We start from the raw sequence: 15,258 nt of genomic DNA, 5'->3' as shown, positions 1-15,258 counted from the left end.
TCAGTGGTCGTCCACTCAGACGAGTCGTACATCGATAGCTATCCATCTTTGCCCGAACAGTGTGAAGTGCACACAGATCACACGATCGTATCCGATCATCACACGAGAATATGCATAGTGCGTTAACATGAATAAGATCATGTCGTGATTTCTATGTAGGAACTCACTAGCGCGACTTGGGAAAGTCAGACAGTGATTGGAGAGAACACGTCGATTGGTGAGTGCGGCGTTCGCTTACCAGCCGCTCGACATCGATCGATTTCTCGAGACAGGCTACTCCGGCCATCTCAACGAGATGACGACACTCCTTATGGGGTTGCCAGAGTCCACTCAAATCGGAGAAGTTTTAGCCGCAACGTAAGTCGCGGAACGGCAGTAGCGAATCGTGCGTTCTCTCTGGTTTGTCAACATCCATCTCAGCTCAGTGGTAAAGCTTCCACTGCTCCATGAGCAGGCGACCTGGAAGGTTCTCATTTTACGTTTCAGTGGTGTTCTTTTCCACGACGACAAGATGCAGTACGCTCTAAGCACTGACTCTCCGGGCACGAGATCTACAATACATTCGGGAGCTAGAATGGATCTCAGTGAGAAACTGCGGCTTGACATTTGTTGTTATTCCCGATGGAATCATCTCAGAGTCGTTCGAAGGTAAGGCCGTGAAAGAGCTGATATTAGTTTACGAAGGGGAAGACGTCATTCGCAAAGGTCAAGTAGTAGTTCCTCCGACGAGTACAACAGTTGCCGAATACCACTCCAGGCGCTCGTATCTGGCCAAAATCTTAATAGTGCGCTACTAACCGATGACCAGAACAGAGCTGTCGAGCTATCATATGTCGCGGTGTCGAGATCGCGGACTTCAGCAGCTGAGGATGTTGTCATTTTGTGTCATCATTTGGCAACAGGAGGGAAGTTTTATATTATTCGTTGATGCATGCTGATGTATACTCGTTTTCCGACAGTATTTGTGTTTAAGTATTCCCAACGAGATGTCTAAGTTGAAGGTAATGAGAAGAATAAGCGCTTGCAGCTACGACTTATCTCAATTGAGTGTCCGACAGTCGTAGTATATTCTCGCAACGCAATTTCATAAAATCTACCTTTCGGACTCGTACATTGTACATTATCCAAGGTAGCCCGAATATCTACATGAGCCAACATAACAAGAGGATGAAAATCTATAGTTCCCAGCATATTTCGGGTATTCAGCAGCGACGTGATACCCCGGAAAAAAGATTGCTTCCTTCCACTGAGGTTATATTTCTTTCATCTTTCCGGTCGTTATCATATGAAATCCATGATAGTCGAAACATCCCCGATAATCCTCAAGCGTTCACCTCCATCGCGACTAGTTCATTCCCCACCCTGTTGCGCATGATTTGAAACGCATGAAACACTCCTTCTCCCTAAGGGCAATAGAAAGTATTGTGTTAAAATTAAAGCAGCGATGGAGCATCAATCCGACCATGAGCTGGCTATGCACAACAAGTTTCAGATGATAAACCGAGCACACTGCACACCCCTAAACTGGAACTCAAGACATGTAATTCCAACAACCAGATCAGCAATCAACATATTCATGTCATTATAACGAGCATGCCCAACTGATTCATCTCCTATGGCTATGCTGCCTATTCAGCAGTCTACCCCCGCCACCTCCTCCTCCCGCAAAGCTCATCGAGGTACGGCTCATGTACCTAGGGATACCGTTAATGCATCGAACGATTTTCTAGAGACGCTCTTCTTACGTGTTATACACATCTGGACGAGCATGTGTACTCTCACCAACTTCGACCAGATTCCGTGTACTGCCTGCAACGAGTGACTTTACTACCCGAGTATCTACTGACACACTACTTGATCCTGAGCCTCCTACGCTGCTGCCAGACGCTCCCCCGGCCAATGAGGCCAGATTATGAGGCTGTCTTCGGAAGACAGTTTTCCCTCCGCGAGATGTTACCATCGACGATTTTGCATTACTATTACGTCGAGTTGCTGGAAACGAAAAAACAATTTTCCAAAGACTACAGAATGAGCGGCGGAAGTGGAACGAATATTGGCCACTCTCGATGAGAACGGGAGATGTGTAGCAACTAACTGGGGAAAAACCTACCTTGCAAGCTCCCATTTTTGCCACCCCCTCTACCACCCCTCTTATTGGTGTTCTTGAATACTGTCGATCCACTTGTTACTCCCATTGGATTCACCCCCTTCTGCCCATGAGAGTTGGCCGATCGTCCTGATTCCAACATTGACGAGCTGTGATGGGTGCTGTACGCCTGGGTTATGTTCGTGACCCCCGGCCAACCTGAAATTGTACACGTCCATACAAACTCCTACTAAGGATGCCCCACCTGGCTCAGCGCCATGCCTCATCCTCGCCAACGGCAATGGGGGCAAAGCCCCATTGGGAGATTCCGCTATCGCATGCAGAGACTCTCGAGGATTCAGCATAACCACATCCGCGACAAACCGACCCGGATCGTGGACTAGCGGAGCACTCTCATACGACCTATAACGGTGAACTCCAAAACCCTCGGGAGCTAACCCTACTTATGGCCCCCACCAGTCGTCTCTAGATAGGAATCAGTAGTAGCAAAGCTCCTAACAACACTGCATGCCACCAAGACACTACCTCGAAAGCTCGACCCACTTCTTCTCCATCTCCTCGTCCTCCTCCTCTCTCCTGTGGTCCCGAGTGGTCATCTCAGGATCCGTATGGGAGTCTTCCATATCTGTCACTAAATCTCCCAAAAGTCAACAAAAATTCGACTTATTTCACCCAAAACAGTGGCTGCTGGAGTAGGCATAATAAGCGTCGGCACATCTTGAATATCGGAGAGAATGTTGCCGGGGTGCGTCCTCGTACCAGCAACCCATTGACCACTCGTGACCCTGGAGGGTACAGCTGGCCCATCGGGGCAGTTGGGGTCCTACGAGTTCGATAAATATCCCCACTGAGAGGAAGCACGCTCACTAACCTCCTTTCTATTCTTGGCAAAGTAGGGCCTATTGAGGGCTTGATGAGCAGTAATACGATCATCTGCGAAAACCGTGACTCTATTCGAAGAATAATTAACGACCACCGACCAGGATTGTATGATAAGAGCTCCTGTAGGATGACCAGAAGCTCTGACGACCCATGCGGCAACAGCCTCGCAATTCCTGATGACAACACTGAGAAATGACCATCAGAATTCCGTTTAATACCAGTGCCATTTTGCTCAGGAAAACTGAAGTTCAAAAATTCCGGTCCGTGCCTTTTGAATCTTTCCAGCAACTTCGCTGGGGGAGTGCCTGGACCGAAGACGTGCGATGATGTGATGCACCCAGACCTACCGAGAATAGCGTGAATTCTGGTAATCTGATCGGTCTCGTCTCGACCGGGGAAGAGCGGGAAAAGCGCCATAACTTCAAAAAATACACAACCGACGCCCCAAATGTCCATTTTGAATCTAAAAAATCCGACAATTTCGCTCCAATGAAGAGCTCTTTTCCCCCACGTGTAGTAACCATCGGTCAAGAGGCACTCGGGGGGCCGGTACCAACGGGTGCTGATGTAACTGATGAAAAAAATACATTATAGGAATTAAGGGAGTACTCCTACTCAGTGTAGGGTTGCCGAGAATATATACCTCGACAACTACCAAGATCGGCTAACTTCAACATATCGTCAACCTGGTCGTTTTAATGCATCCAGAGACTTCGAAAATAAGCTCACTATAAGGAGGTTCTCAGGTTTGATATCTCGGTGAAAAATGCCGTTTCTGTGCATATGGTCCACCGCGAGCATCTAAAATGAAATAATAACCACTTCAGCAAGCGACCAAGTTGAGCTCACCAGCTGGTACATCCACTCACGGACTTTAACTTCAGGAAAATGATGACGTCGGTTTTTAATAGCCTCGTATCTGTAGCGCCGTCACAACAACGGTCCCTTGCAAGGCCTCACAGGTTCATGTCCATGAGCTCCATAACTAGGGCAAGGCGACCAGAAGGTTCATCGTAGAGTACCTCAAGAGAAATACTCATCTCGTACTCTGTGGAGGAGGAAGAGAATTCACTTCATGCAACTTTATTATATGTCGGTGGCCACCAAGGCGGCGAAGGGCTTGGATTTCACGTAGATTGTTAACCTAGAACGTCAGTCGATTCCACCAGGCTTTTGGAGCTCTCACTTGCTCAATAGATTGGAAGGTGTTCTTCATGCACTTTATAGCATAGTGACGATTGTTCCTCAGCGACTGGGCTTTGAGGACCTTATCACGGCAACAACAACAAAGACTCGATTGCCAATGGCTCTCTGAGGCTACCTCGCTGAAAGTGCCTTCACCTTTCTTAGCAACAAGTTTGTATTTATGCATAGAACATAGTGAGGCACCAGCACTGCTCAAATAGAGATTCTGGAGAGATCTGTGGCGAGCGAGAAAAAATGCGGGAGAAATGTCGTGGGGTGGATTTGAACCCGGGACCAGGATAGATCGAATATGGTATTCGATTTTTCTATCACAAACTGCCGAGGTTCGAAAGGGCTACAAACCTCTGATGCGCCTTACTCTTGCCTTATATGAGAAAGTCATGTAATTATAACAAACTGCTTTTACCAAACTTTGCTGCCAACTCACTTTATCAGAGTTTTTGTTACATACTCGACAACGGTGTCTACTGCTACTACTGCTCACTAGGTGTAGAATGGGGTTGAAGGACAGACTAACGGTATACCTAGGAAAGCAGGGACTAGTACCGGATGATATACCCAAGGTTATTGGATGCTTTGTGGCTGGTAAATACATAACATGGTTTACTATGATTGGTATATGTATGCGGTATCAACCACTACGGAGGTGATAAGGGCTAGTGAGGAATATTACGGCGCTTTGGTTCGGATCTCACTGACAATTCTCCATTTTTTTTCATATTCGTTGATAATTGTCCATTTTTTTTCATATTTTTCATTTTTTCTCCAAATTTCCACGTGTCACCACAATTTGTGACACACTGGAGATGCCTTCCATTGCAGGACTTGGTATCACTTTTATCCTGAGCTACTGGCTCGGTCCGGTGTATGGCGAGAGAGGCAACGCGGTCGGTTGATCGAGCATCGGAGACGAGTGGTTTCCTGGGCTAATGAGAGGTACGCGTGAACACCATAGAATAACTTCTTCCTATACCAAGATTAGCAGCACGCGAGCGATTCGCCTGCATCAATTTTGAAGCGATTCTCTCCGTGCGTTATAAGTCTATTCCCACCTTCGTATTTTCACTAAAATCTCAAAATAGCGTCTTTTCGAATGCGTTTGAAGAAGCAATAGAAAAGTAGATGGAATAAACTCATCCAAGGGGCGACTCCTAGTAGTTGTATCTCTCTAGATACGAGCCCCTAGCTGATCGTATCAAACTCCAGCGTAGTACGAATTTCGGCCCTCGAAAGTGGGCCAATGGGCATCACTCCCACAATGGACGGAATCACCAATCATCCGGAGGCTCGACTGGGGAGCAACAACAGCAGCGTTTTCAGAACGGTCGGAGTCAACACCGAGAGACTCCTTCTATTCTGAAGCGGTTTTCTGTATCTATGTAGTAGTATGATGAAGAATTATTATTCCTATGAGATAGCGCATTTTCTAAGGTACAATCTCATGGAGAAAGCGGCCGCCAAAGTTGGTGATAATAAAGCCTGGGGCTTCATATCGACGAGGATACTCCATGTGAACTCTCGGACGTTCGCCTTTGCTGGTGAGTTATTCGTCTTAGTTGACTTGCTTTACAGTGGCTTCATTTTATTCAGTCGGTGAATCATTGATTCTCTTCAAATTGACCTTCATATTCCATGCTCCTCTAGTTCTATTCACAGTAGTTAGAGCCTTTCAATGGTGGAGGTACGTCGGCCTTGGTAAACGCATTTGGGACATGTATTGTGTTCAGAGGCGTGACCCCACCTCCATTGTTCGCTGAGTCGCCGTTGAAAACGATATCACAGTGGGCAGTCGATCTCAACGACCTCATGCAGTAAGTCTATTCCAAGGCTCGTCTCACGTACCCGCTGTTCTCCGTTTTATTGTTGTATTGGAAAATAAGTTCAAATCGACTGTATCACATTCGTCACAGGGTCAGTGACATGGTATACCAGTCGAATATTTTAATACCATAATTTCGTCAACTATATTCCGTCACAGCTAGACAGTAAAGTGAATAACTGCTGCTTTGCTTTGGCTCCTACTGGTTTATGAAAAAAATGGATACTAGATTCTATTGTTATATTGAAAATATGTTCGATTCGACTGTATCACACTCGTCACAGGGTCAGTGAAATGTGATGCTAGTCGAATATTTTGATACCATAAATTCGTCAACTATATTTCGTCACAGCTGGAGAGGATGGAATCTTGGTGTTTGTTCATTATCGGATGAATTCTATCATGCGAATGCAGCGTGAAAAGTATGCACATGGTCAACTACATGTGTTGGTGAACTCTGAGGCGATTCTCACTGGTTTCTACCCGAATTTGTGTATAGACTCATATCGTTAATGAGGCAACCCGTGAGCTCAGTTGAGGAAAACTTACTTCTATTTTTTCGCTGTAGACGTGTTATATTTTAGAGCGTCGATCGAGGACCCATTGGAGTCTCCTACAGCGGCCGATACTGCCAGTTCGCCTCCCTCCAGTGGCTCAGTCTCCAATGCTACTATCATAGCGAATGATACGCCACAGACTCCTGACGATATCGATTGAATGCCATCTTACTGTTCCTATCGATTTATTATTCACTATGCTAGTGCCTACATTTGCTTTGGAATTGTATTCTTGCGTTAACTCCCAGTGTAAGAAGAACACAAAACTCACGAAACACAGCACACGCTTACGAAATGATACTCGAAATGTCATCGCTTATTGTCACTCCTCATCTTAGACCGCCTTCTTAAATGGGCCTTCAGAGTCTCGGTGACCATCGGCCTTATGGTGTTCTCCCAAACGTCAGTTTTCCGCGTCTCGAAGGATACGTCAGAGAGAAACTGACCGAACTCAGCTCGAAATACATCGACACCTTTGAGGCTCCCTTGTTCAGCTTTGCTGGCCAGATGGGTGTATGGCAGGAAGTCTAGCCAGGGTAGGGACGTGGTACGCAATCTGTCGGGTCTAATACCTTCACAGTCGATACACGTGCTCACTACACCGGCTAGTCTCAAGTTCCATAGCATTAATGGGGTCGCCTCTCTCTCGTCAATAATTCGACTCAAGGGAAAACACAACATATTCACTCGTACGGCCCAGTGGACCAGGTTGGGCAATCTGTGGGGGAGCGACGCTACCGCACATATGTCATCAGTCGTGCCCTTGAGGATCATTCCACGCAAGATGATATGTGTCAACAGTTCGGGTCGACAGAGAGCTCTCGTCAAGATGGACCTCGTATCAACACCAATGATATGTGACATACACCCGACTAGACCGATACGACTCAGAGAAGGGTGAGATGACGCACTCGGAAGAATATCCACTACGGTACCTGAGGCCAACAGGCTGATGAATTCACCAGCGAATTTCTGATTCTTACATGGGCCCACACTATCATGATAACATAAGACGTCGAGTTGTCTCAGTTGAGAGCAGCCATCAACGAAGCCCCTGAGTTCATTCATAACGTCATGTCGGCAGAAGATATCGGCTTCCAATACTGCCAGCCTCGGGCAGCGCCCCTCAAGAGCCCGGAGTAGAGGCACGGGCGTCACCCTCAAATCCGCACTGTCCGTGTAGTTGCCGATGATTCTCAGGAGGCGTAGATTCGAGAGGTTGCAGTTGTCCATTTTCAGAGCTTCCATGATGAACATTACATGGTGTTGTTTCCGTAGATACAACGACCACGAGAGCACCCTATCCCATGCTATGTTGGGGAGCCCATGTGTACTTCTGCCGAACCGTCTGTTGATCGTATCGATATGTGGTATGAATAGACGCCCTGATGGAGTGTAAAGCATCTGCCGGGTACACCTCGAGGTGGACGTGAGTCGAATGAGTTCCTCACAGGTGAGGAAGGTCACGATGAGCCCGAACAGACCGCTATCATACAAGACCAAGTTTGAATCGACATCGTCGACTGTCATTGAATTACCATCACCTATAAAAACACTACTTGATACCAACAAGAAGGATCATATCCTCAGATGATCGTTCGGGTGGAAGTTGTGCACGCATGTCTGACACAACCGATCCTCCCTCTCAAATCTAACTGAGCTCTTCAAAGTTTAACTACTGATATCATATGCTCATGAACTAAACCGACACACCGTGAGAAGGATTATTTGATAAAAACACTAGGACAGTCGTGAATAGAGCTCCATCCTAACAGCATCGTATTGTCCAGACACATGAACAAGGCAGCATCGAATACTGGGCTGTGAGTAACAACCCAGTATTCGAACTTACGGCTGTGACTGTGAATAACGTCTTCCTCGAGGCGCATTTTCACATAACAACTAGCACCAGTGTTGGAGGAATATATGTCCGCTTTCCACAGCTCATTTCAGGAGATTCATCACTAATCATAGAGGTTTACAAGCGGATGAGAATAGGAGTATACAAAACCAACAATAACTTCCCAAAATTCCCTCAGAACTGTCATCTTTTCACCCACACATGTAGTTGACCTATTCCCCCCCCACTGTCACTATCTCAAACACCACACTGTTGAACGGGGAACAATGTGTGCACGTTTATCAAGTCTCAGTAGTTGTTTCCAAAACAGGAGTCCAGGTTCATCACTCTCTGGAGTACTCATGGATTCGTATTGTGCCAGGACCTCTCACGCAAATACGCGAAATACTCAACTTCCCCGAGAAAAAAATCGCGATCGGACGAGCTCTCTGTAGCACCAGGCAACACTACCACCTGGCCTTGCACACTGTCCTGCTTCATTTCAGACTAGACTCGACAGTGAATGATCGAATGGAAAACCATGAAGACTCCATGAATATCATATATCGACGTCGTCTTTGCTTTTCTCATTCAGACTGGGGCGCAACCTGCCGTCGTCGCCCGTCGCAGTTTTATCAAGTTCCCGACAATAGCGAGCAACCAATAGCCACAGTGACACGATTGTCACATTGCGAAAATCAGAAGTGGACTACTGAGCTTCGCAGTGAGCTAACTGGGAGATCGAAAAAATTACTATTCACAATGATTGGAATTCTTATAGGATTAAGTGATCTTATCGAATTATGAATTCTACGATTCGAATTTATGAGCTCGAATCTCACGGTCAAGTACTGAGCTTTGACCACCGTCCCCTTACGTTTCTGAATATGCGACTCAAACTCGCCAGAAGTACAGAGCTAGCCTTCGTATTCCATCAGGTGCCGTCACCTTTGATTGGCGGTCGTATGGGAGTACACTTCTACCCAAACGAAACCTCCAACTATTAGTTCACACTGTGGAGTCCACGCTTTACTTTCATAACAAACCAAGTGCAGAAACCATGCAGGAAATGCACTACAACCTCCTCCCCCTCCCGGAAGGGGAGGAGGGGCCCTCCGTAGGAGCTCGAGATTCCCCGGAGCGAAGCGACGCGAGATGCTAGTTCTTGCCTAAGGTGCATGATGCACCGTGCATCTACTCGGAGCAATTCTTTTAATTAACTTATACATTTTCCTTAAGCTTTGCACAAAGACTTCTATCATTTACATTGGTCAGGATCACGCGTGGATCAGGATCCGCATACCGGCCCTGCAAAGCCTCATCTCAAACGATATCCTCTGAGGAAATCAATTAATCGTAGGGCACGGAAAACTCCGCTCCGCTGTTGCGCGGCAGCATGTTTGACCCTTTCAGTTCGCTGCGCGGCCTGCCAGCCGCGGGCGCGAACGCCCGGGATATGCGCATCTAAAACTGTTAGCCGTTTCATTCGAACTACTATGAGTATTATAGAGAGCAATCAAAGTTTTACTAGAGATTGACTACACGGAGTATCGCTTAACTACTTGTTGGCTATAGCCTATAGACCAATTAATCCTCTAGTGTCTGCACTAGACTCTGTGATTGTGACTAGCAAGACCACTACTAGCATTTGAGCCACTACTACTGGGACTATAGACTACTATTGCTCAAGCTATAGAAGCGTGCCTTTGTGTTCGACTAGTGGTTTGGTCTACTCGGAATCAGTTCTTACGCGGCAAAGTTCCTCCCGACCTACTAAGCCACCGCCGAGCCGCGCATCGCACGATGTAAAGCGCTCCCATGGGCGAATTTCGGTATGAAGTTCAGTCACGAAAGCCTAGCATGCGAAATCTACCTCATAATAGAGGTTAAGAAAAGCGGATGTGGGCAGGTATAAGGCAGACGGCTCGTCGATACCCGTTATGGACTATTGTCAAATGGGGCCGCTATGCCAGAGGACTACGCGGCCTCAATGCGGATATCCATCTAGCGAATGGGAATGACAATTCCGTGAATAAGGGAAACGATTTCGCCGACGAGGACCAAACATTGGTGCATAACTCTGTGCTTAACACAATGTGCTAGAGATATCGCCAATTTGCGCTCGTACTACAAGCCTTGTAGTCTACAATTCGCTATAACAGTAAGAGTCTGGAGCATCTTAGGCTCCAGGATTCTTCAAGAACACACACACACGGCCAAGGTTCACCTTCTCGGTCTCCCTCAAGATCCTCATCATTCATCCCCTCAGCTTCCCCATTCAAAGCTTCACTCCCCGCCATTATCAGCTCCCTTTGTGCGTTCGTTTTCCTCTGGGTCAAGCTGATGATACATTTTCGTGATATTTTCCTTCGACTTCCGCCAGTGTCTGAGTCTCGATCTTATCGTCGTTTTCGAGACCAGATACACACCCACATGATGATAGTCTTACTGATGTCTTAATGATAGTCTTATGATCAGAGACTTGGAGAGGGGAGTGGATAAAGCCAGAACACGAAGATCGACGCGGAAATTGAATACCCTAATTTCACTCGTGAAACGTGAGACGATCTTTCCCATGAACCGAAAATCGTGAAATTCGAGATGTGGAATTACGTTCAGTCATTTTACAAGAAGCACGCGAACCCGAATTCACCCCATGCTCTCGCTACTCCCTAGCAATTTTTCCCTTTTCGTCTTTTATGTTCAGTGACAGTGCCTGCAGCACTTGACACCATATGGAAGCCACGACAGACCGCCGCACTCTCTGTTTCATATTAAACTCTGAAACGTCCGAGCGCAGCTGCTTGTTCTGTCGCATGGAACTGAGCAATCACAGTGAGTGCTTCATCAAGTGCTTGAGTGTGAACGCAATGAACACACGAGGCAGTGCCTCGGAGGCACGGTGCTACACTCGACAGTAGGAATTATACACGACAATTTCTGAAATTGTGGTTGATAGGATTGGTACTGAAATTCAATTTCAGTACAAATCCCATCGACCACAATACTGAGAGGCAATCAAAACTTGATTATCAAGTATTAACGAGTCTGGCAAACATTTTATCGACAATGGAGCAAAATCGGAAGGGGCTCCTCCAACGCAGCTCATCCTTCAATTTAATTGCCCATGATGACTTGATGATGAGGTTGATCTCAGATCAATCATCTGAGCCCTCATCGTTGCAATCTCGGCCGACTTAGGATCGACTTCGCTCTTCAATTCCTTCCAGCAGGTCATAACTACAACCGATGATGAAATCTCAGCTCACCTTTATCTTGTAATCAACTTGATTAAATCAAGTACGAATCTGAGCTGCTCTAACTCTTGATTGTGATTCGCTCATTCGTCTCTCCTCATCTTCAATCGTCTTTTCTCTTTCTTGCATCTTGATATTCGACGCGCGTTCTTTCAGCAAGGACTCGATCTTCTCCTGTTGCCTGAACCTGTCCAACTCCTATGGAAATGAGTCATCGGCCGGTAACCAAGTTACCGTAACCTGCAAGATGCAGCTGTTCAAGTTCTCTTCTCTGGAATCAGGGTGTCGGAACAAGGGTTTGAAAACGGCGGAAACTTTCCGGAAATTTTTCCGAAAGTTTCGGAAAGTTTCACAATTGGCGGTGAAGGGACATTCGCGTAATTAAGAGCAAATGCGTTGACACAATTCATTCTCGCAACCCTCCCTAGAGATCATATTGCATTTGAGAACTTCTTGTGACAAATAGACAAGAATCTTGTCTGCTGAATCAACTGCTGCGAACTGTGCCGCGGATCGTGCTGGGCATACATGCGAGTGAATTTATATACCGGCGACCGTCAACAGTAACTCGTTCGATTAGTCTTCCATGCTGCATCATGACGCCAGTGGCGTCGCGCTGCACATGACGGGACTCTAGAATCTAGATCAAGAATAGAATTTCATTCAACGAATAATGGGCGAGCGAGACTCGTGCATACGCGAGCGAACACCATCACGGATACGAAAGGAATTTTACGTCTCCCGATGAGTTGGTGTGAAGGGAAGTTGAGATTGGGCTAGATATTATGATTATTGTTCGTCGTTCGTCCAGATTTATTGTTATCAGTGTCATCCGTAGAGATTACTAGATTATTGAGTAAATACAAGATTACAATACTATTAATGTGACGTGACTTGGTCTGAAGGAGCCTAATTGTGACGCACTATGTATTACCTTCTTTTCCTGCGTAGTACTGATCGTGCAGGGGTTTTTTCCTAGTCTTTTCCCACTTGTTGGTCACCTGTTATCACTCCGATATTACTACTGGACTACTAGATGAGTACAGCTGATAATGTTGAGTTGCATGACGGTGGACCGGTCGCCGCTGCTCGTGCGTACGGCCCAGTCGAAGAGTCGCGACATATATTGGCGATCTCGGTGGGACATAAGGTCCGAACTATCGCGACTACTTTGAGAGTTAAGAGCACGGCGCTCGATGAGGTCTATGCTATGTTCGAGGAGCACTCCGAGGTCCAGGAGGAGCCGATCGAAGATGAAGCCGACTTGAGTCTGTTTGTGGAGTCTGCTCCTGAGGAGGTCAAAGAAGATGTATTAGATCTGATCGGAGACCAGGGCGGCTTTGACCCGGTTGACTGCGCTGTGTTTGCTCAGTACGAGAATCTCAAGAGTTACCTCACCCTCGGACTGAGGGCGAGATGGGCCGATCCTGGTGGAGTTAGGTCGATCCGACCCCAGAGGAAGCCGATTCGTTCTGAGTTGTGGGCTAGCGAGTACTCGCCCTTCGCTGGCGATCTTCCCGGCTCCTTCATTGAGAGGATCATCCGCCGACGGAGTGACTTCGTGAGAGGTCAGCTTGGTGAGAGAGAGCCGATCTATAGACAGACGAATCCGACCGAGCCTGAATCTGGTCCTTTGAAAGGACCAGAAAATTTGAAAATGAGAGATTTTGACGCACGATTATAGCCGAGTAGCATGAAAGTATTATTAATATCACAGTCTGATACGGCTATGTACCTATCATTCTGCTCCTCTCCATAACCTCTTCCTTTCTGTGAAGTTTCTACTCCTTCATTCCCAACGAGCACTCCCGCTCAATACCTCTCAAACCCAGGTAATTTCAGAAACGTTTTTCTCGCGATATCCTGCGCGTTCACATTCCTTTCAACCTATCGTGATGCTTTCCTCAACTGTTTCTATTTGATTAAATCAAATTGATTTTCGATACCTAATTCGCCCAATGTGCTCTTTCCCTGCGAGCATACCATTTCTATTCATTCTACAACGCGGAACCTGTCGTGTAGACTTCTATTCGGCAATTCGGCACCATCGAGAATACCGGATCCTACTATGGAAGATTTGATGGTCGATTTGACCCCCCCCCCTCTTACCGCAGGTATAACTCCTAACATCTATGCTCGGAATTCATAACGCTAACTCGACCCATTTCCTTCCAGGTCCAATTTCGATCGAAATCTCCTCCTCATCGTACAATGTTGTACATTGTACGTATGATTGATCTAGAGTGTAGATCATCGTATTCCATCCCTAGCTTAGATTTAGGAGGACTACTCCGTTTGAAATCAGTAGACTTCCTCTGGAAAGGCCTTGAAGTGGGAGCTTCCCTTCAAACTTTTATCAGAAAGATTCTACATTGTAGAAGTTGGGATGCCTCAGTGTAGAATATGCATCAAGCGGCTCAATTTGAGCCAATCACCAGCTGACAACGACAACGTCATTGCCATCTCATATTGGATCAGAGTCCCTGACCGTCTTGCCTGGCCAGGGTCCGCGATAGACCGCCCACCTATGGCAGTCATGCTGAAGAATCTAGTGTAAAATAATTATTTTCTAAGAGGTCTGGCCCAGACCGTCTGGCTAAATCGAGATTCTCCGCCCAGTACTTGAGTTTTTAGCATGAAGCGAGGTATTTCCTTTATTTCAAATAAAGGATTTATTTATTCAAATAATTGGTTAAATTACTTGAGGCATGCTGGTTAAGAGTAGCTAAGCTACTCTTTTTTTCTAACCATCGTGGGGCTGTATGAGATGAATGGAAGGTCCCTAACATCGAAAATGCACACTCAGCGAAAGTTTCCTGAAAAATTTTACTCGCGGAAAAATTTGGAAACTCTGTGATGGAGAGTCCGGCTTATCCACTCGGCCGTTACTCTCGTTTCAAACGAGTCGTTTAACTGTGTCGATTCTCTCATCTGTTTTTCTCTCGACTGCCCTGAATTTCAGGCCTAAAACATACGAGTAATTCAAACTCACATTCGATCGATTAGATGCAGCAGTATGACAAAAATATCAAGCATGTGATATAGTCTATATCATATAGAGGTATCACGTCTGTGTCACGTGGTGAAGATTCCATGTTTAATTCCCAGAGTCTTCGAATTTCACCTCAACTTCTTCACTTCTCTTCTCGATTCTTCTTCTCTTCATCAAAAACTCTCTCCATTGCTTCTACTATTTCTATCACGAAAAAAAAACAACAGTCAAGGAGGCCAACATACTTAAATTCATTTTCACATGAACACTCTACACCGAAGACCAAGCGAATACACAATCCCTCGTCAACATCTCCATGATGTACCAGCTCAAGAGATATACTTCTATGTTTTCTTTCGATAGTCTCCTTCACTGTGATTCATTCTTTATAATCTCTTGCTCCGGAGTTTCGGTCGACTCTGCTAATCTGATACAGGACAGCAGGCCTGCAAGGACCGCTTGGGACGGATTCGAAAGAGCCGTGGCAGCTCCGACTCAAGTTTTGTGACGCCAAGACTGTTGCAGCCTGCAACTTGCAGGGTTCTGAATAACGGTTATTCAATAACCCTAATAGAGCCAGAATAGAGCCTAATAGAGA

At 46.3% G+C, this 15,258-nt stretch overlaps 4 protein-coding genes across 4 annotated transcripts; 3 read left to right on the top strand and 1 right to left on the bottom strand.

Annotated features, from left to right (window-relative positions):
* Window positions 1–2,546: 2,546 nt before the first annotated feature.
* Pmar_PMAR013819 (MAPK/MAK/MRK overlapping kinase, putative) lies at window positions 2,547–4,361 on the bottom strand (the record flags this gene model as incomplete). Its single annotated transcript, XM_002774907.1, has 15 exons — window positions 2,547–2,601; window positions 2,651–2,732; window positions 2,780–2,892; window positions 2,935–3,040; window positions 3,088–3,162; window positions 3,208–3,294; window positions 3,337–3,452; window positions 3,501–3,560; window positions 3,605–3,675; window positions 3,719–3,790; window positions 3,839–3,908; window positions 3,950–4,011; window positions 4,062–4,133; window positions 4,176–4,256; window positions 4,311–4,361. 15 exons carry the CDS (start codon window positions 4,359–4,361, stop codon window positions 2,547–2,549), a joined length of 1,173 nt encoding a protein of 390 aa, XP_002774953.1.
* A 287-nt stretch (window positions 4,362–4,648) lies between these two features.
* Window positions 4,649–6,731, top strand: Pmar_PMAR013818 (hypothetical protein; the record flags this gene model as incomplete). Its single annotated transcript, XM_002774906.1, has 7 exons — window positions 4,649–4,841; window positions 5,018–5,131; window positions 5,368–5,574; window positions 5,627–5,733; window positions 5,786–5,876; window positions 5,923–6,006; window positions 6,599–6,731. The coding sequence occupies exons 1-7, from the start codon at window positions 4,690–4,692 to the stop codon at window positions 6,729–6,731; spliced, it is 888 nt and encodes a 295-aa protein (XP_002774952.1). The 5' UTR covers window positions 4,649–4,689.
* Window positions 6,732–6,768: 37 nt separating this feature from the next.
* On the top strand, window positions 6,769–8,080 carry Pmar_PMAR013817 (hypothetical protein; the record flags this gene model as incomplete). Its single annotated transcript, XM_002774905.1, has 5 exons — window positions 6,769–6,820; window positions 7,066–7,107; window positions 7,327–7,468; window positions 7,850–7,938; window positions 8,025–8,080. 5 exons carry the CDS (start codon window positions 6,769–6,771, stop codon window positions 8,078–8,080), a joined length of 381 nt encoding a protein of 126 aa, XP_002774951.1.
* A 4,624-nt stretch (window positions 8,081–12,704) lies between these two features.
* On the top strand, window positions 12,705–13,352 carry Pmar_PMAR013816 (hypothetical protein; the record flags this gene model as incomplete). The annotated part of the gene is made up of 1 exon (XM_002774904.1): window positions 12,705–13,352. The coding sequence occupies one exon, from the start codon at window positions 12,705–12,707 to the stop codon at window positions 13,350–13,352; it is 648 nt and encodes a 215-aa protein (XP_002774950.1).
* Window positions 13,353–15,258: the final 1,906 nt, after the last annotated feature.

This window comes from Perkinsus marinus (genome assembly GCF_000006405.1).
Source record: "Perkinsus marinus ATCC 50983 genomic scaffold scf_1104296957160, whole genome shotgun sequence".
In the NCBI taxonomy this organism is placed as follows: Eukaryota; Perkinsozoa; order Perkinsida; family Perkinsidae; genus Perkinsus; species Perkinsus marinus.
This window is presented reverse-complemented; position numbering and strand designations above follow the sequence as displayed.